Consider the following 21918-nt stretch of genomic DNA (forward strand, 5'->3'; position numbering starts at 1 on the left):
ACTAAGCAATGGGGCGCTTCCACTTCCAAATCTGGAAACAAGGCACCACCCAATGGTAAACTTGCATTTCAGCTGCCCCTTTGGGGGCAAGTTGGCTCTTCATTTAAACTGGTAATTTATAACCCAAGACAAATGGGTTTTAAATGGTGTCCCAGGGATACAAATTTCATTTCCACATGCTGCCAACTCAAAACGGGTGGTCAGACCTGCCCCCAAAGCAGTGGGCAGAGGCTCAGAAACAAGTACTTTCCCTCCTAAACATGGGGGCTATTCATCTAGTACCAGAAGAGGAAAAGGGACAAGGTTTCTACTCTTTTCCTGGTACCCAGAAAAGACTATCATGGTGTCCAATTCTGGACCTGTGTATTCTAAACGCCTTTCTGGACATTCCAAAATTAAACATGCTGACTCTTCAGTTACTTCCTATGCTAGGCAAGGATGCCTGGTTGGCAACTCTAGATTTTTTGGATTACCTGCATATCCCAATCGGAATTTTGCAGAAGATACCCATGTTTCAGGGCAGGCTGCATGCATTCAGTTCTCTGCACTGCCCTTTGGCTTGTCTGTAAAGTGCCTGGCTCCAGTAATTGCGTTTTGCAGGCAAAGAAATACTCAAATATATCCATACCTGGACAATTGTTTAATTCAGGCAGAAAACCAGGCCATTCTTCTATAACATCTGGTCTTTGTAAAAAGACTTCTAACCTGTCTAGGGTACACCATAACACCATAAACGAAAAATCTCAACTGGTACCCTCAAAAAAAAATTGCATTCCTGGGTGCAAGCTTAAATACAACTGCCCAGATGGCTTTCCTTACGCCAGAAAAGCAAATTCATTTGGTAACTTCAAACAGGTGGCTACAAAAACCCTGCTATATCTGCAAGACATACTGCAAGCCTTGGGATTCATGGCCTCCTGCATTCTTTTACTTCATATGAAAGACTGCATATGAGGTAACTTCAGTGGTATTTTAAAACGTTTATGGAGTCAACATTCACAGCCTGGAAACAATGATTCTTATTCCTTGCCTGCACCTAGAGTTCCTATGGTGTGCAGAGGCCTGCCACCAAAACAAGGGATTGCCATTCACACCACCCCCTGCCACCCAAACCCTAACTACAGATTCAGACTATGCATGGGGGCTCATCTGGTAGGGAAGTGCATTCTGGGCAGATGGAGCCCAAAGCAATTGCACTTTCACATCAAGCAAAAAGATGCTAGCTGTACAGAATGCACGGACAGCCTTCAAAGACTACCTTCATCCAGGACAATTACTGATAAAGATGGACAACACCACAGTTATGTGGTACATTAAACAAGCAGGGGGATACACATTCCTACCCCCTCTGCAGACTGGCCATGGCATTGTGGAACACTGCCTTGAGCTACCAGGTGCATCTACAAGCTCAGCTCCTGCTAGGAAAGCTGAATGTTCTGGCAGACTACCTAAGCAGAAATCTCATGGACCCACACGAATGGAAACTGGAACCACAGATGTTCATGTTGACACACACATGGAGGAGCCTAGAGCCTAGAGCCATAGATCTCTGCCTCACCCTAGAACTACCAGTTGGACAAATTTTGCACAAGAACTCATCACAAGCCTGGAAAGTGGATGCTCTGTCAAGCCTGGAAAGTGGATGCTCTGTCCTTCAGCTGGAAAAACCTATCAGTCTATGCCTTTCCGCATCTGCTCTCCAAAGTTCTAAATGTCCAACTGGACAACCAAAAATTGTTAGACTGGCCTTGCCAACACTGGTACCCACTCCTGAGCAGTGTCACATTTCACAGTGGCACCTGTCTCAGATGCCTTCCTTACTGTCTCTGCTGGAGAACCAGATTCTGCACCCTCAGCTCCAAACATTGAATCTTGCTTGGCTAATCATTTAAATTCCCCCTTAGCATCCTGCAGCAAACCTGTGATGTTATCGCCTTTTTGAGACTAGAAGACCTAGCACTAGAAAAATTTTATGCTGACAGAAGGAAAAGATTCTGTGCCTGGAATCAATCTCGTGGGATGAGCACAGCAGTGCCCAATTTTGCGATTACTTAACTGAGAAGCATCAAGGGCCTGCCTTCCATAAAAATCCATGCCTTTCATTTCAGCTCATTACAACACACATACCCCCCCCCCCCCACACACACACACACACACTTCTAAAGCAACATCTCAGAGGGGCAAAGAACTTGAGACCACCCAGGAGAGCAACCCCTGCCTGGGACCTTTAACTTTGTATTGGAAAAAGTCACTCTGCCTCGGCTGCTACTGCAGACTTGAGTTTCTTTTCTGGAAAACCGCCTTCCTTTTAGCAATCACTTCAGCTAGAAGGCTATCTGAATTACAGGCCCTTATGGCAGTGGAGCCTTTCATTGTTCGTGTGGACAGGGTGTCACGCAGGACAGTGTGGCTCTTAATCAGTTCATTCATTTGCCAACTTTCTTTTCCAATCCACAGAACATGGGGGAACGAAATCTGCTTTCATTGGATGTACACGGACAACTTAAATTCTACTTGGGACAGGACTAAATCTCTACTTGGGACAGGACTAAATCTCGAAGAAAATCTGAACTGGTAGCATTTGCAGCAGGGGCAGATGGGAAGGCTATTTCAAAGCAAACAATTTCTGAATAGATAAGCCATTGTATTCATTTCTAAGCACCATGGAAAACCATCCCCCAGGGGATCGATCTCATTCCACCAAGGCTGCGTCTATTCCAACAGCCTTTCTCAGAGGTGTTCCTACCAGGGATGTTCTAGAAGCTGCTACCTGGAGTTCATTTCATACTTTCACCAAGCATTATTACTTACAAATTTTCTCTAAATCCAGAGCTTTTTTGCAGGTCCTTGTAGCTGGTCCTAATGCTGTATAAATCCATCCTCCCAACCACAGCTTTGGGAATCTACCCAAATGTAATGATTGAAGTAGTGAAACACTAACCTAGTACAGTTATGTACACTCTACATAAATGTAGAGGTTAGTGTATTCACTGTTGCAGTCCTGGTTACCCTCCCTCCAGCTCAGTGTTTTTCTCTTACTATACCTCTACTTTCTTTTGCTCCTGACATCTGGGGCAAGAAACTGATGTAATCGTGTCTGCTGCATATTTTTACTCCTGACGTCATGAAAGGGACAGCAACCGACACAGGACTTTGTTAATCAGGCCGACTGAGGGCAACCTGCCAGCAGATTACCCAGATGTAATGCCCGCAACAGTCACTACACTAACATCTACATTTATGCTAAGTGTACACAACTGCACTTTTCTAGTCATGATGTTTTAGCCATGCTGATTTAGGGTGTTTATGATTTTATGAAGTGTAACTATAGTAAGGCAAATAGTTTGGTTAGTTTTTACTGTAAAGGGGATTTTAATTACGAGGATTTTACTTTAGCATGCAACTCTGTTTCCATCCTCACATTTTACACTTCAACGATCTGAAAGGGTGTGCTGTTGCCTTTTTCTTTGTTTTGTAACGAGGGGAATGTCTTCTGTTTGGAAATGGTTTCCAAGCATACAGTTCTTAAACTGGTACCTCATTCGTATCTCCGTTTTTGGCACAAATGAATATTCAGCTTCAACTGCCTATTGCTGGGCTGGAGGTGGGGTTGGGGCAGGATTTGCTACTGCGCATCCTGTGAGGTACTGTTATATTGTACCAATATTTTTGCAGTGCCAACTGACTAGATTTCTCTGAAATGCACATCTTGGATGTATTTTTAAGCCTATTCTAGTATTCGTGGCTGTATCTACTACTTTGAAAGAACATATAAACAAGCAATATAAAGAATGCGTTTTAGTTTTGGTCTTGTTTTTGGCAAGGGTTGTGAAATACTCCATAGCACATCCCAAGTTAGGGCAATCCCCAGAACTTACTAGGCTTGCAAAATGAATGCCAAGTGCATATCCAACAGGTATCTTGGGGATGAGAGTAATGTTAGAGTTGTAAACGGAATGGATACGGATGTTAATATTTGCTTAATCTTAAACATTTTTCAAAAAAAAGTGGGTTTCAAATTTGAGTAGTAATTGCTCATGGGAGCTGGATAAGTTACTTTGCCGACTGGAACCTTATCGCTATTCCCTTTGTTTCTGGCCTGTATCCACTCCTACAATTTTTCTGCACATTTTTCTCTTTTTTTTTTTTCCTGGTATTTTTATTACTGCATTTGTATGTAGTCTCATCTGTTCATAGTGGCTAAGCTTATTAGTTTGCGGCACCCTTGAGAAGCCATGGCTCCCCAGGGTGCTGCAGCACACTTTGGGAACCCGTGCTCTAGAGCAACTTCTCATTTCCCAGAGGTTCTAGGGTCCCTGGTGCATCAAAGATCCATTCCACCTATCTCTCCAAGTAGGAAAGGGCTTTTATTCCAGGATGTTCCTGACTCTTCAAAAGGAGCACTGGGAGGCCTGTATTTCTCCTGGCTCACCTTTCTCAAGGTCCCTTTCTTGATGCTTCCTCTACCCCCAGGCTTTTCTGGTATCTTTGGATCTGAAGGATGCTTTCCTTCATATACCTATTCGGTGTAGTCAGTTCTCTGCTTTGCCATTTGGCACCTCTGCTGCCCCCTGCCCCAAGTGTATTCAAAATGCTTTGGCTCCTGTGATGGCTTTTTGCAGGCTCCAAGACCTTCAAACTTTTCTTGTGTAGACCTGTTGCTTCTGGCACCTTCTCCTAGTTACTTGTTACAGGATCTGAAGTTCACAATCTGTCTGGAGCTCTCTGCTTCCAGAAGTCTCAACTCCTTAACTCCTCAGGGTCATGTGCATCTGGTATGCAGGATTCCAACACTGCAAGTTTTGGCTTGTCCTCCACCTCCAAAAGTTATCATTGACTGCCTTCTTTCAGTATGTGGAAGCTTTAGTGGTACCTCAGTTTGTCTGCAGTATTCACCCTCTGTATTTCAGTGCACCATTTGTTCCCTGTCAAGAAATTTGGGTGATTAACAGTTTGCTTTCAACCCCAGGCTTGCCCTTTCAGCCTCTAGTTCCTTGTGAAGAACTGCTAACTGATGCCTCTGACATGGGTGGGGGGGCTTCTTTTGGTCACCTGAAAGTTAATGGTGTCTGGCTCCCATCAGAAGTCAAACCATATAAACAGACTAGCTCTGGTTGTCCCTTCAGGCTTTTTTCACCCCATGTTCTCTTCAGGCTCATTGAGGGTGTACACCACCACAGTGATGTGGTATGTCAAGCGGGGAGGTACAAAAATCTTAACCACATCTGCAGTGTGGCTCTTCTAGCTTTGCTTGGGAGGTGGCTGTTCAGTTAACTCTTCAAGCTGTATGCATTTCCTTCATAGCGCAATCTAGTGGCAGACTCTGACCAGGCTAAAAACGAACATGTATGGATGCTTTACAGAAATGTTTCTGGCCATTGTCTGTTGTAGTATTCATCAGGTTGATCTTGGTTTCCTCTAAGACTGACCTCTCTTTTGGAAGAGGTTTATATTATGCTTCCAAGAGTCCTGCAGAGAAGATGCAGCTAAGCTCCCAGAAGTCTTACTAGCAACTCACTTTTGGCCAAGACTGTGCTGGTTCTCCCTCTTAATGCATATGGACAGGAGCAGTAACCACAAGATGTTATGTAGTCCTATCTTGCCTACATTCTTACCAGTAGGTTGATTTTACTAGCTCGAAGTCTCATTGGCTGGGCCAAGTGGGTATCCCATAGTGCACAGCTCCACATCCCCCAGATTTCGTTTGCTGCTTGTGTAGCTCGGACATGGTCTCACTTGGCTGTGGCCTAGTACCCTCTTTTTTTTTTTTTTTTTTTTTTTTTATTTCTCAAACTTATTTCATACCCAAAAGCTATTTTGATAGCTATTTTTTGTTGCTGTGTTTAAGTGTGGTAGTGTTTTTGGGTATCCCTAACTGTTCCAGCAGGCTAGGCCTGTTTTAGAGGACCTTGTCCTCCCCTCTGTTAAACTATTAGTCTGGGTTTTGTCTGCATGTCCCCTTAGAAGAACCATTAGAACTGTTTCAGTTAAAGGTTCTTAGATTGTGTCGAGTAGAGTTTTTCTGGTGCATCTACTTTGTGTTCCCGCCCTTTTTTGTGATTTGTGTCTAGGTGTTTTCTCTTGGCGCTAGTAATAAGATGTCTAAGGATCAGGAGCATAAGCCTTCTAGCTTTAAAAAAATGTTCCAAGTGTGGATATAAGTTGTCCATCACAGACAGTTTACTGCCTTGGAGCCATCCATTTACAGGAGTAGTGTAGCTTTTGCCACACGTTCAGTCCTAGGGTGCTCCAGGAGAGAGAATAAATATTGAAGGGACTTCTAAAACAGTCGTTTGAGGAAGTAGCAGAGTCTTCATCCGTCCATCCTCCCAACAATGAGTCTAGGACCATGGATCGGTACGGGAAGCATACCCTATCTTCAGCAACCTTCACTCTTAAGGTCGCTGAATTATGTCTCACTCTGCTCCAGAGAGATCTCCTCAGAGTTGGGAGATGCTCTTGTGTGCAACATACCTGAGGTGGTGGCTCAGACTGTTAATGCCCAGGTCTCTACCCTCAACTCCATTGCTAACTCGTCTATACAGCTCATTTTGTATGCAGCCAAGGGAGTGAGTAGGGTAGCAAATTCGGGGGTTGCCCTTAGAAGGCAAGCCTGGCTGCGCCCGTGTCACTTTGCAAAGGCCTTAGTCTTCCTTCACTGACACCCCCTTTGACGGTTCCTTCTTGTTTGGGACCAAAGTGAAACCCTCACCAGGTGCGAGCAAGAGGGAAAGACCCTGTCTGCCGTAGGGGTCTGTTTTTCATTCCTTCTAGGTCTTATCCCAAGGCCCACTGGGGGGGGGTTAAGATGTGGTTTAAGAAATCTGAGGTTTTTTTCCTGCCGCACAAGGTGAGCCCCCCCTCCAGAGGCAGGGGAGGGGGGGTTATTCAGGGAGACATCACCCCAGAGGCGGTCCCTGCAACTCGGGAGACTCCTTCCATGGCTCTCCATACTCTCATTCCTGAGGGTGTGACCGACTGCACTTATCCAGAGCCAGTCGGGTCGAATGTCCTTGTACCCAGAAGCCTGGGAGAGCATTACCCAGTACAGATGGGTATTAATAATTTCCGGAGGTTACTTCATTCCATTCTCTTCAGTGCCCCTGCCAATCAGAAAAATCCCAGACGTTCCTAGTCAAAGGGATCAAGCAGCCTCAGAGGTCTCCCAGCTGCTAGAATAAGGAGCCATCCAACGTGTCCCCTCAGACCAAATCGGATTAGGGACTTGCTCAAGATTCTTTTTGGTGCCGAACAGGGGATCTGAGACCTATACTAGATCTGTCAACTCGACAATCACATACGCAAGTCCAAGTTCCGTATGGTCGCACTACAATCTATTCTCCCATTGTTGGGAGAGGAGGTATGGATGTGATCCATCGACCTCAAGGATGTTTACTACCATGGCAAAATGGACAGGTCATCCAGGAGTCACCTATGCTTATGGCTGGGAGCCAGTCACTTCCAGTTTCGAGCCCTGCCCTTTGGTCTCTCCACAGCCCCCAGGGTTTTCACCAAATGTATGGTGGTGGTGATGTCTCACTTGAGACGTCAGGGATTCCAGGTGTTTCTGTACCTGGACGACTGGCTCCTTAATGCCCCCACCAGGCATCAACTAGTTCAAACCAGGGTTGCTGCCATCAATCTGTCACCAGCTGGCCATAACAGTAAGTTGGGGAAAAATCTGCCTTTTGCCCTCAGTGTCACCTTTTTATAGGAGCAGATTTAGACACCATTCGAATGCGAGCATTCTTACCACAAGAAAGGATCACAGTATTACAACAGCAAATACACATGCTGATGCCCCTGAGACAAGCGAAGGCAAGACTGGTTCTCCCAACTATCATGTTGGTCCCTCTAGCGAGATTACACTACTTCTTCAGTGGCTCCTCTTTGTTCAATGGTCTCTCCAAAGACTCCCACTATCTCATCCCATCTTACTCACGGACAGGTGCAAGCAGGACCTCCGTTGGTGGCTGTGCACCAACAATTTGAATGGGGGAAAGCCCTTTGTTCCACCCATCCCTATTGCCAAGGTGACCATGGACACCTCCCAGATGGGGTGGGGGGCATTATCTTGGCAGGACAGTCCAAGGCACGTGGCAAGAACACTAGATACATTTGCATAGCGGACAGGCTAAGCAGAGCTATTCTGATGCCTTAAGTGTGGTCCCTTAATCGCCTGGTTGCGAATCTTCAGATGGGGTCAGCCTTGCTGCGACCTTTTTGCCAGCCCTCAATGCGAAATGCAGCAACTACTTCACACTGATCCCCCCCCCCCCCCCAAGGGGAATCACCCAGGGACGCTCTAGTTCACGATTGGCCCTCTGGTCTGCTTTATGCTTAGTTTCCCCTGCTGTCAAGGGTGATTCAAAGTGCAATCCTTGGGAAGCAGAATGATTCTGATTGCTCCACACTGGCCTCGTCAAGTCCGGTTCCCCTTTCTTCAACCATACAGTGTGGACACTCCTTGGATTCTGAACCCTCAACCAGATTTACTGACATGTCGGGATAGTTCCACCCCTCTCTGACCCTCCGGTTGACAGCCTGGCTACTCCACTTCCATAGTTAAACATACTAATTTTCACCGGAAGTGGTCCATATATTGTCGTCCTCTCATAAACCATCCACTAGAAAGGTTTATTCTAGTAAATGGAAAAGGTTCCATCTGGGCACATACTAGTGGCAGTGATCCTTGCACAACTCCAATAGTTTCAGTTCTGGAGTTCTTGTCTATGCTTTTCTATCGGGGGTCTGCATCAGCCACCATCAAAGTTCATCTGGCGGCAATATCTAATTTCCACGTAGCGAATGAACCTAGTCTCATGGCTCTATGCAAAGCATTCCTTAAAGGTGCTCTGTTGCTTTGTCCCCCAGTGTCTAAACCTATCTTGCCCTGATTGTTCTACAAGCCCTTACTTTACCACCATTTGAGCCTGCAGCTACCTGTGAATTAAAATTCTTGACGTGGAAAATGGCATTCTTAACAGCAGTCACTTCAGCGAGGCGGGTTTTGGAATTTCAAGCCCTCTCCATCAAACCCCCATATTTACCCTTCCATAAAGATAGGGTCTCTTAGAACAAACCCCTCGTTACTTCCTAAAGTGGCTTCCGTGTCTAACATGAATCTGTCCATTGAGTTGCCTGTTTTCTTCCCCCACTTTTCTAACAAGGCAGAATTTAGATTTCACCAATTGGATGTACATACAGTTACGAAAACCAAATGGGTTCTCCGGTATCCAAGGTCACGCTTTCTAGATGGATAGCCAGTTGTAACTCTCATCTATCAGGCAGGAGGTAAAAATCTGCCATTTCCAGTCAAGGCACAGTCTATTCGGGCTGTCCACAGCCTGTCAAGCTAGATTGTCAATGGATGATATGTGCTGCAGCTACTTGGGCTTTTCACTTTTTTTTCATACAAATTGGACGTGGTCTCCAGGGGCAGGTCTTCCTTTGGCTCCACAGTTCTCAGGAGTATTTTCCTATGAGCCACCCAGGATGTAGGTGCTAGGGACGCTGTCTAGCGGGTAAGAATGTAGGCGAGATAGGACTACATAAATCAAGTTATGTACTCACCATAACGTTTGATGCATGTAGTCCATCTCGCCTCACATTCTTCACCTTCCCCCTTCCTGGAGGATTTGGAGGCTACATTGTCATCTAGAGTACCTTTGATTAGCTTATTCTTTATATGGACGTGTTGTGTGTATGGAGTACAAATTATTTTCACAGCAAACTAGATCTGGGTATGTGGAGCAGCACACCATGGGATACCCACTTGGCCCAGCCAATAAGACTTCGAGCTAGTAAAATCAGTCTGAGCCGATATTCCGCTCCGAACCCACGGGTAAGAATGTGAGGCGAGATGTACTACATCGGACATTATGGTGAGTGCATAACTTGTTACCTCACTGGTTGGATCTCCTCCCACAGGACAAGGTCCCTCCTTCATCCTCTCCACTCTTCAGCTGACACCGGGTGATTGGGGGGTGGGGGTTTATCAAAATGCACTCTCGAGGCGCTCCTAAAAAATGGAACATTGATATCTGTGCAGTAATTGAGACCTGGTTCAAGACTCTAGCACCCCTGCAATACCAGGCTACAACTTACCACACCTTTCGGCCACCCACCAAACTGAGTGAAGCACTAAAGGTGGAGTGTCCATATTCACACCTCCCATCTGGTTGCCCAACACGATGCACCTGAAATTCTCCAGGTGCAACTAACACTAGGTAAGACTGCAATCCAAATTGTAGCTTACTGCAATCCAAATTGTAGCTTACTGCAATCCAAATTGTAGCTTACTGCAATCCAAATTGTAGCTTACTGCAATCCAAATTGTAGCTTACTGCAATCCAAATTGTAGCTTACTGCAATCCAAATTGTAGCTTACTGCAATCCAAATTGTAGCTTACTGCAATCCAAATTGTAGCTTACTGCAATCCAAATTGTAGCTTACTGCAATCCAAATTGTAGCTTACTGCAATCCAAATTGTAGCTTACTGCAATCCAAATTGTAGCTTACTGCAATCCAAATTGTAGCTTACTGCAATCCAAATTGTAGCTTACTGCAATCCAAATTGTAGCTTACTGCAATCCAAATTGTAGCTTACTGCAATCCAAATTGTAGCTTACTGCAATCCAAATTGTAGCTTACTGCAATCCAAATTGTAGCTTACTGCAATCCAAATTGTAGCTTACTGCAATCCAAATTGTAGCTTACTGCAATCCAAATTGTAGCTTACTGCAATCCAAATTGTAGCTTACTGCAATCCAAATTGTAGCTTACTGCAATCCAAATTGTAGCTTACTGCAATCCAAATTGTAGCTTACTGCAATCCAAATTGTAGCTTACTGCAATCCAAATTGTAGCTTACTGCAATCCAAATTGTAGCTTACTGCAATCCAAATTGTAGCTTACTGCAATCCAAATTGTAGCTTACTGCAATCCAAATTGTAGCTTACTGCAATCCAAATTGTAGCTTACTGCAATCCAAATTGTAGCTTACTGCAATCCAAATTGTAGCTTACTGCAATCCAAATTGTAGCTTTCTAAACATACTGGAAAATATGGATACAACCAAGCACCCTAATACTGGGTGATTTCCTGCCATTAACTGGGAAAACATTTCACAAGGGTTCTTGGAATTCATAAATTCCAATGTCCTGGATCAACTAATCCATTGTTCCACCAGGGGCTCCAATATCCTAGACCTGGTCATTACCAACCTGGGAGATGCTCCACACTTGTGGTCACCTCTAGTCAGGTCTGACCATAAGCAAATTGCCCTTGACATCCACATCCCATCCCTCCCACCAGTAAGGAAACCTCTTAAGGAAAAAAAAAAAAATGCTTTCTCCAAAGCATGCTACTAAGTCATGAAGTGACTAACTTCATGGCACCCACGCACTGTACGAGCACATCCACCCGTGCATCCCAAATAGAACCAAGACACTCCCCTCCAAAATCTGGTGACCCCCTGCCATAAACTATACAACAGAAGAAACTGTTGCAGAAAAGAAAATCCCAGGATGCAAAAACTCCCTTACCAGAGTCTGTAAGATGCTGAGATCCTCTTAAAATCCTCCAAAGCTAGTTACGAAAATTGCCAAAGATTCCAGAGACAACCACAAGTCCTTCTGTAGTTATGTCAAGAATCTAAACGGCAATGCTAATCTTCTCTGAGCAACAGAATGCCATTAAATATACTGATCCCAAGGATATTGCCAATATCCTGGCAGACTAATCTCCCTTTCCCCCCCTAAAGGGCCTAGCTCTCCCTTTCCCCCCCTAAAGGGCCTAGCTCTCCCTTTCCCCCCTAGCTCTCCCTTTCCCCCTAAAGGGCCCAGCTCTCCTTTCCCCCTAAGGGCCCAGCTCTCCTTCCCCTAAAGGGCCCAGCTCTCTTCCCCCCTAAAGGGCCCAGCTCTCCTTCCCCTAAAGGGCCCAGCTCTCCTTTCCCCTAAAGGGCCCAGCTCTCCCTTTCCCTAAAGGGCCCAGCTCTCCCTTTCCCCTAAAGGGCCCAGCTCTCCCTTCCCCTAAAGGGCCCAGCTCTCCTTCCCCTAAAGGGCCCAGCTCTCCTTTCCCCTAAAGGGCCCAGCTCTCCTTTCCCCTAAAGGGCCCAGCTCTCCCTTCCCTAAAGGGCCCAGCTCTCCTTTCCCCTAAAGGGCCCAGCTCTCCCTTCCCCCTAAAGGGCCCAGCTCTCCCTTTCCCCTAAAGGGCCCAGCTCTCCTTCCCCTAAAGGGCCCAGCTCTCCTTCCCCTAAAGGGCCCAGCTCTCCCTTTCCCTAAAGGGCCCAGCTCTCCTTTCCCCTAAAGGCAGCTCTCCCTTCCCTAAAGGGCCCAGCTCTCCTTTCCCCTAAAGGGCCCAGCTCTCCTTTCCCCTAAAGGGCCCAGCTCTCCTTCCCCTAAAGGGCCCAGCTCTCCCTTTCCCTAAAGGGCCCAGCTCTCCTTCCCCCCTAAAGGGCCCAGCTCTCCTTCCCCCTAAAGGGCCCAGCTCTCCCTTCCCTAAAGGGCCCAGCTCTCCCTTCCCCCTAAAGGGCCCAGCTCTCCTTTCCCCCTAAAGGGCCCAGCTCTCCTTTCCCCTAAAGGGCCCAGCTCCTTTCCCTAAAGGGCCCAGCTCTCCCTTTCCCCTAAAGGGCCCAGCTCTCCTTTCCCCCTAAAGGGCCCAGCTCTCCCTTTCCCTAAAGGGCCCAGCTCTCCCTTTCCCCCCCCTAAAGGGCCCAGGTCTCCCTTTCCCCTAAAGGGCCCAGCTCTCCTTCCCTTCCCCCTAAAGGGCCCAGCTCTCCTTTCCCCTAAAGGGCCCAGCTCTCCCTTTCCCCCCTAAGGGCCCAGCTCTCCCTTTCCCCCCCCTAAAGGGCCCAGCTCTCCCTTTCCCCCCCTAAAGGGCCCAGCTCTCCCTTTCCCCCCCCTAAAGGGCCCAGCTCTCCCTTTCCCCTAAAGGGCCCAGCTCTCCTTTCCCCTAAAGGGCCCAGCTCTCCCTTTCCCCTAAAGGGCCCAGCTCTCCTTTCCCCCCTAAAGGGCCCAGCTCTCCCTTTCCCCTAGCTCTCCCTTTCCCCTAAGGCCCAGCTCTCCCTTTCCCTAGCTCTCCCTTTCCCCCCAGCTCTCCCTTTCCCCAGCTCTCCTTTCCCCCAGCTCTCCCTTTCCCCAGCTCTCCTTTCCCCCCTAGCTCTCCTTTCCCCCCCTAGCTCTCCTTTCCCCCTAGCTCTCCCTTTCCCCCCTAGCTCTCCTTTCCCTAGCTCTCCTTTCCCCTAGCTCTCCCTTTCCCCCCTAAAGGGCCCAGCTCAATACCAAAATGCCAAATACATGGGTAGAAACCACACTCCAAAGCTAAGAATACAGCATCCATGGGACCAGATAAATCCCTGTCACTCGATGGGTTGCCAACTGCCTTACTGACTGAACCCAGACCTGTAAAAGTAGCGGACTCCAAATCCATCTCCAAACAAGTGACAGGTGTAGTACTTGCGGGTTCAGTCCTGGGACCGCTCTTTAGTATCTACTTCTCTGAAGTACAGGTCAACACTAAGGGACTCTGGCTAACAAAAGTTTGCAGATGACTGCAAACGGGGAGCCATTATTAATCCCCAAATGATGTGGATATTCTACAAAAGGGCCTTAACAAACAGGTGCTTGGTGCCAGAACCATGGGTCAAGCTTAATGCCAAGAAATGTGTAGGTATCCCCTTTGGAGAAAACATGTACCCTTGAATTTTCACTAAACAGTGGTGAGAGACCTGGGTACACAGGTGGACAGTGGTCTCGCCTTCGATGACCACATTGCCATAAGTCAGAAAATCTGCCATAACAGTCCAGATTCTCTGGCACACCTCCACTAAGGGCTTTTCATCCAGAAAAAAGGTCTTTGTCCCACTACTCATCCCTCATTGTACCCATTATAGAGTACAATTCCCTGTTGGTATGTACCTAAAGACATCTGCAACAGCTGGAAAGGCTGCAGAAATCTCACTAAAAGAATCCACTATCTAAAGCAGATGCCCATATGCTAACAGTCTAAAAATAACTCCAGCTATACTGTGGCATATCGTCTACTCTGAGGCTATCTCTGCTTAACGTCTACTCTGAGGCTATCTCTGCTTAACATACAAGGTCATGTCCAACCCTGAGCTGTTGGACATGCTCCACTTAAAGAAATCCCAATCCTTCAGAGCCACATACTCCAACCTGCTGGAGGGATAGGTTCCTCACCCAGAGATTCCCTGTACATGTCAGTCTCCTTGGCCCTCTTCAAAAGGAACCTTGATTGGAGATGGGGTAATTCACCCCGGGGATCACGTCAGTCACCCTGCTAGACAGTGGTCCAGGGAAGTAAATATTGTGTGAAGAAATATCTGGGGAATTGTTTAGCTAGGCTTGTATAGGCCCTAGAGCCAATAGCCTAGTACCAACATATGAACATTTTAGGCAGCTCTCCAAGAATGTGCTAGAGCCTCTACAGGAAGCAAGGAAACACTCAACCTGAAAAACTTTTCTAAATTGAAAAGTCTCTTGATACCATTCTCGAGACCCATTATCAATGGGGATAATTTGAAAAATCTGTCCTTTTGAGCCTGTAGATTCTGCTACTTTGCTGCATTGTACCTAGAGGACTGTTGCTGCTGGACCAGCTTAGAGGGTTTCTGAGCTCTTGGCCCCTATGGTATTTGTTTTTCCTTCGCAGGGGCAGGGTGTCCCTTCATACTAATCCATTTATGCTCAAAGAAGCAAATCGGTTGTTTCAACTTCTCAGTGCTAGTGAGAGCAACCTGCATACCCTGGAGTTGCACAGACAGCTCCAGTACTGTTTGGCTAAAACTAAGGCAATTCACAAGTCTGCTTTTTTTTCATCCCAGGACATTGGATTTGACTGTTCTAAGCAAGCCATGTGTCTGTTTCATGGGAATTTCTAATTTAAATAGCCAGTCTGAATGGGAGTCACCATTAGTCAAATGTACTAGATTTCCTTTGTAAGGAATGTAATGTACTTTGTGCAAATCTCCAATTTAATTGGGCTTTTCTAAAGATTAGAGTGACTGGCAACTTGACTGGCTTCACTGCTGTGATCTTTATGGGGATATTGGGTCTGGTTGTACTTGAGCTATATGGTGAGTGCATTTAAATTGTTTTTTCCTGAAATGTCATGTGAATGTACTATTGTGAAAACTCATCCAATTAAGATTTTGTTAGAGGATGTTTCTCACACCTGTTGCTGTATGGTATTTTACCAGTGTAAAATGTCAATTTTTTTTTCTTCCCTTCACTAGAACCTTTTGGATAGCCATTTAATTCCGAAGTCCACACAAGATGAAAGCAAGGTCTTCTATTTGAAGATGAAGGGGGACTATTACAGATACCTTGCTGAGGTAGCAAATGAAGAAACAAAAAAAAGTAAGCTGCATTTCTGCTTTATATTCTGTTAGATTTTCATTTGTTTTGGTTTAAGCTTCAAAAGATGCAAATCTGCTATGCAGATGTGATTCACTGTGGAATAGGTTTCTTACTAGTGTAGTGTAACTACAGGTCAAGCAAAATATGTAGACTCAACCCTGGTACAAGTTAGTCTACTTACAAGTAATTTACAACCATGCTAAGTGCTTGTAAAAGTGGCAAGGAAGTTGACTAGTTGAATATGAAGTCCTATAAAGTTCTAGTACTGTTAAGATGCTAAATGTACCATTTGTCGCAGTGGTCACCGTAGCTGTTGAGGTTCCTGCTACCCAATTCCAGCCAAGCTACACAGAGGTCTTAATGTTCCTGTTGCATTCCTGGGTTATAAATTGGTAAAGATTATGCTTTGATGTAAAGACCCTTGGTATCTCTATGCCCCTTCAGTGGATTAAGTCTGACTTCTTATTTTTGTAAGATGGAAGACTCATTGGCCTTGGCATCCAATAAGCTGTCTTCACTATTTGCACTTCTCTAGCATCTCTGCTTTTAGCACCATTTTGTCTTGTCCATCCAGAGGACCTTGACCTTTCTGGTGTCATCTCCCCATGGCATTGCTTATTCTGAATGTGTGCTTGCTCCAAGTTAGCATACTGTAAACAGAGCATGTTTTATTTGGAAAGTGATTTAGCTGGTTCAGCAATCTAGTGCCGCTTGTAGTCTTTCTATATTCTCGAAGGCTCAAAATACAAGTAATGTTGGCAACATGTGTAGCTGTATGCAATTGAAGAATCCCTTCCACTGTGATGCACTAGGCCAGCAGGTGCACCCCAGAGTTGCCCTGGGTACCTCGCCCCTCTGTGGGATAACTTCAGTCTATCTGTTCAGAAGGCTTTGTATCCTGTTTTCAGAACAGATACAGGGAGAACATTGCTTAAAGATCTTCACAAACTGAGTTTTCTGAGTTTTCAGATTTCACTCCAGTACAACTTACAATTGTTGGGAAATAGGATTAGTCATAGTTGGGAGGTTCCTCTGTCTTGACTATTGTTACCTGCTTTTGAGAGATTTCCTCAAAGCTTGTAGTTTACCAGAGTGTCTTACTCTTGCTTTTACGAAGTTTAAGCTGTTGTACAAGAAACATCAAACTAACATATTTTTTAGCCTCTGTGCACTCATTACAGCAGAGTGCACCTTCAGGAGGTTTGTGACAACCTGATGTCAATGCGTCAAATGTTGCTTGTTCAACCATGTTACATACAAGGTATTGGAAGATGCCTTAAAGTGTGCATAACAATAAACTAGCTGCACTGTACAATAGTTAAATATCAAAACTTGGAGATGTTTGAATGTGTATTCCAAGTTAAAAATTGCTTTTCCTCAAAGCTCAGCTAACTGCCTGCTTGGCAGTATGTCTTGCTCGAATGGTTCAGAAGCTGTGTAGAAAAAATTACAAAATTTAATATTCACTGCCTCTATTTTAGCTTGTAAATCCACCTTAAAGTATTGAACAGTGAGTGTCCAATGCAAAGATTTAATGTATCTTGCCATTTACAGGTTTCTAGTAACTTATTTTTTCAGAGATACGAATATTTGAACTGGAAGGCAACTTCATATTTCAAAGGCTCAAGCTGCACCCACCAAGTTAAAATTGTTGAAAGAGCTGTAATGGGGGGAGTACGTTAATCCATTTGGGAAGAAAGTTGATTCTGCCACTGTCTGCTTGCTATGATCTGAAGTAGTTGACTTCATTCTTTCTGCACATATAGGTATACGGATCAGAGCCGGCAAAATTTTTCAAGCATCAGCTCCAAGCTCCTCCCCTGACTGTTGCATCACTTCCTCCTGTCTAGCCCCAGATCTGGTTTGCCTGTGTGTGGCGTGTGTGTGGCGTGTTCCCGCCTAGGCCCAATCCCTGTGAAGTGTGTGGGCCCTAGGGCTTTTTTTGTCTACTATACTATGGTTGAACAGCCTAAAGTTCTCTTTAGAAAGTGCACAGTGTAGTCATAAGCTTTCTCCAGCCGATGGCCACACTCTGTTCTATGTTTAGGGATCGCCCATCTGTCTGCATCCTGTGACATTTGTTCGGGTTTTAACCCTAGGGCATTGAAGGATAGTCAGGCTAAGCTTGTGGCTAAAGGTCTTACCAGCTTCTGCCCTGGAGTCTGCCACCATTTCCTCCCCAGCTGGTGACTCTGTGCAGGCAGGGACTCAACCTCCCGCCAGGCCTGCTTCTGAGTCATCTCGGAGGTAGGGACAAGAGGGACAGGCCTAGAAAAAGGTCTCTTCTCCAGCCCCACTTCTAAGGTACCCAGGTCTCGTTCTCCTCTGCTCTCCCAGTTTCTCGCCTGAGCTAAGGCACTCCTCTGATCCGACCCAGACCACTCTGTAGTTTCCTCCAGATAGACTTGGAGTGTATCCGAACTTGATATGTACAGGCTTATGAGGAGGTTCACCCAGAACCTGATTCAGATGGGGGACTTACCAGGGCAGTCTCCCATTGGTGAGGGTCTTTCTGCTACTATGTTCCACCCTATTGCCCCTTTGCTGATCCGATGCTTCGGGGTTCTCTGGTCAGAGACCTTTCGGAGCTGTGGGGTCGGCACCGATGGCTTTAATTTCCTCTACACCGGCAGTCACCTTGAAGTTCCTCTGATCTCTGATCCAGGGTACTCTTGGAGCCATGGTTGGGGAGTAGGACCAGAGGGTCAATCTTGCTCTTTCGGATCCTACCCTCTGTGCCCAGACTACCCCGCCGTCTGCTCCAGTCCCTGCTTTGGTGCCATGGAGATTTCCTTACGTCCTACGGAAGTGTGCTCTCAATTGGCATTCAGGGCAGTGGAAAGGGTCCTCTCCCAGGGGTTGAGACCTCTGCTCACATCCTCTGATCCCACCCAGATCCCTCTGATTTCGTATTCTGCTCCCATTGCCCTGTCTCGGACAGCCCGTGGCAAGGCAACCCCAGGTTGTTCCATCAGGGAACTCTCTGAGTCTTACGAATCCTCTCCAAAGTCGCACTAGAGAGGAACCTCGTAAGTGCAAGAGGAGGCACTTGGACTCCCCTGAGTCCATTACCACTTATAGGTCTTGGATGGAGAGGGTTCCCCCAGATCACCTACAGAGGACATCTCGTTCGGAGTCATTATGGAGATCCTCTGCCAAAGAGGAGGTTGGTCAGCCCCCAAACCCTCTGCGGATGAGTCAGTATTTCTGGAGGCCTTTGGCACGGGCCCACCTCTGCGGATGAGTCAGTATTTCTGGAGGCCTTTGGCACGGGCCCATCTAATTCCTGGGTTCCCCTCCAGCTGACCCTGTGGTGGACCTCATCACCACTGGGGCTTGGAAGGATCCTGACACCGTAGAGCCTATACCCAAAAGGCCAGACAATTCTTTCCCTGCCGTCAGGCAGGCATGGTCCAAGGGAGCCCCAGTAGACGCTTTGGTGGTTGCAGCTGCCACAAAGAAGGTACTGGCACAGGAGAGTTCCTCAGTCCATCCACCAAACAAAAGTCCGTCGATGGATCACTTTGGGAAGCGCATGTACTAGTCAACATTTTCTATCTGTAGGCTGAATTACTTGGCACATGTCATCCGACTGCAGAGACCAACTTGAGTCGCCTCCGGAGTCTGTCGCAGCAGGACAAGCAGTCCTTTACCGCAAAGACTAATACCTGTCTGCATCTCCTCTCATGCCACGGAGGGAGCCGCTAGAGCTGTTGGTACAGGCGTTGCCTTAAGGTGATACGCCTGGATCAGGCTGTGTAAATTTGCGGACCCCTTTAAGGCGTCTTTCATCAATGCCCCATTCGATGGATCATCCCTCTTTGGGAAGACTGTACGTGACACTAACCAGAGTGAGCAGGACGGAAATGTCAGCCATCTGAATCTGCTTCTCTAACCCAGAGGTCCTATTCCAGGAACCAAAAGGGGCAAAAGATGTGGTTCCGGAAATTCCTTTTTTGACACTGGGGGGGTATATTTGTCCCCCAGAGGCAGAGGGGGACAAGACTGATGCCATCCTAGAGGCAGAGGGGTTCCCAGAAACTTTGGGTCTAGGGAACCTTTTTCCGACAGACCTACTCAGCAACCCTGAGGAGTTGCCCGGCTGCTCTACTCTGGAGGCAGTCGGGGAAGATTTTCCTTGCATCCAGCGGCATGGGAGTCCATTACTGCAGACCACTGGGTGTTAGAATATCCTCTGGATATGAAGTTTATCCCCTTCATTTCACATCACATAACTCCAGCTCTCCTTCAGATGTTCCACCCGCTCACAAGGAGGCTACAGCTTTAGAGGTTTCGAAGCTGCTACAAAAACTAGCCATCGAGCCAGTCCCCCCAGATAATCCGGATCCGGCATCCACTCCAATCATGCATACAGCTGCAGTCATAACAGATGAGTTCTCCTGCAGTCAGGCAGGTCCTCGGTCGGCCGAATTCCAAAGTCTAGGTCCGGCGTCGGTTGTCGTCGCTTCTAGCCTGTCAGTGTGACAGGGGTATAAAAAAACAGCCGGCGCAATTTTCTTCAGTCTTTCTTGCCGCGCGGTGCCCGAAGCAGAAGCAGTTCGCAAGTGTCGGTCGGCCAGCTCCTGAGATTACGAAAAATTTGGAACTTAGGTCTTCTTAAAAGCCAAGTACCCCGTTGGGGAAACTTTTTCTTGCCTCTGACCGATGTCAGACAAAGTTAATAATTGTATTCTTGTGGGAAGCAAATACCACAAGGATTTCCATTCCCTCTGTATACCTTGTTTAGGCCCAGACCACGACGTCTCGGTCTGTCGCTTTTGTGCTACATTCAACAAACTCATAAGCGTCTGGCGGAGTTCGACCAGCATTATTTTGGGAAAGCATTTAACTATACTATGTCGTCGGATACTCCGACTCAGGTTTTGTCAAAAAATGCAGAGACAAGGACCAACACTCGAGGTCCACTGCCTCTAGCAACATCACGCCAAAGCCGACTACGCATGGTCCAGTTCTCAGCGAGGCACCTACACAGCCCCTGATTACCGATGACACTTCTCGTGTACCCGAGGTCGCAGGTTCCTCTGCCCACACCCGGACTACAGATACCGAAGCCACGCTTGGCGTTGAAACAATGTGGACAGGTCCACCTCCACTCAAGGTGTCTTCAGACCTTCCTCTTGGCTTTCACAAAGTCTAAAGCTACCATGCATCCTAAGAGACCAGCTACACAGGGCCCATCTCCAGGCCCCATGCCTAAGAAACAGATGCTTAAAATGGCTGAGGATTTAATTACACTAATCAGAGTTTCTCTGCCACCTCCGGACAAAAGACCCAGAGTGGAGCAAGATTCCCCCTCTGGTCAGTGCTCCATTATTTCAGAGCACTCTTATCAGGAACAGTCTTACTCCCCTTTTGAAGACTCTGATGCAGAGGAATCTATTCCTTCTGTATCCCCCCCCTGAGAATTGCTCATTTGGTGAAACTCTGCATACCTTAAGGGAACACTTCCACTTGGAAGGCCAGGATTACTCTGATTCCAAGAAAAGGCTCAGGGAATTTCTTTTGTTACCCCAGCACAGCCCTCTGGCTATACCTCCTGTCCTGGACATCCTAGATTACTCAGAGGCCTGCCTTAACCCGGACTCTCTTCCTCCAGCTCCAGTTAAGCCTGATAAGTACTACAGGGTGCCTGAAACTGTCAGTTTCATATGCTAAAATACTAAGTTTCAAAATGTCACAACATGAACAACCAGACATGGAGTTGCAGGATTTGATGCATAGTGCAGAACAAGTGGGTAAACATACCTTACAATGTGGTTTTTGATGCTCTAGAGGCCTCATGTAGAGCTGCTGTTACAGGCTCAGTCATACGTAGGCATGCCTGGCTCAAGGAACAAGCCTTGCCTGATCATGTCAAAGCTAAATTACTAGACGCCCTTCAAAAGGATGTACTATTTGGGGCAAATGCTGAGGAAGTATTACGGAAAATGGAGGAAAAGGCTAAACAATGCAAACTGAATTTCTGCAGGTTCAACCCACATTTTAGTAGAAATTGGCCTTCCAAAAACTGGTCCTTTCCTGACAGACAGACCCCAAAGAGGCAGATACAGGCGCCAGAGGAGCAGAGGATAAACACAAGGCTCGTACAGAGGCAGACAATGGCAAGCTCCTACACAGATTCAGAAAGCAAAACCAATTACTTTCCCCTTTGCTTGCCAACCAGGTCTCAAATGGCAGCCCCCTTAGGAGTAAAGCTGGCACTAGTCTCACGACACACATCACCATCTATACAAGGCTCCTTTTGCAGATCCCGAGACTATCTCCCAGGGACCTAAGGCTGTAGCAACTACCTCTACTAAAAATCCCCTGCCCTCCGAAATGGAATCAAGATCCTTAGAGAGATGGGGTAAAAAAGTTTACACTTCTGCTACTCTGTCAGCTAGGGCCTTGAACTGTCAATTTCATATGATCCAATATCAAGAATTTATGCTAGACCAGTTAACTAAAAAACTGTCCTCTGATGAACCTTTTGATAAGAAGTATGTTCAGGAAATGGTACATAACATTCAGCAAGTC

General features: G+C 46.6%; 1 protein-coding gene across 3 annotated transcripts in view; it reads left to right on the plus strand.

Annotated features, from left to right (window-relative positions):
• Positions 1–21918, plus strand: part of YWHAQ (tyrosine 3-monooxygenase/tryptophan 5-monooxygenase activation protein theta) — a 266005-nt gene that overhangs the window by 76319 nt on the left and 167768 nt on the right. For all 3 annotated transcript variants that reach the window (XM_044079179.1, XM_044079184.1, XM_044079191.1), the window contains exon 3: positions 15258–15381. In XM_044079179.1, coding sequence (XP_043935114.1) covers positions 15258–15381 — 124 coding nt within the window. The remainder of the gene's footprint in view (positions 1–15257; positions 15382–21918) is intronic.

The sequence above is a fragment of the Protopterus annectens genome, chromosome 1.part1 (assembly GCF_019279795.1).
Source record: "Protopterus annectens isolate FY-2018-M chromosome 1.part1, PAN1.0, whole genome shotgun sequence".
Lineage (NCBI taxonomy): Eukaryota > Metazoa > Chordata > Ceratodontiformes > Protopteridae > Protopterus > Protopterus annectens.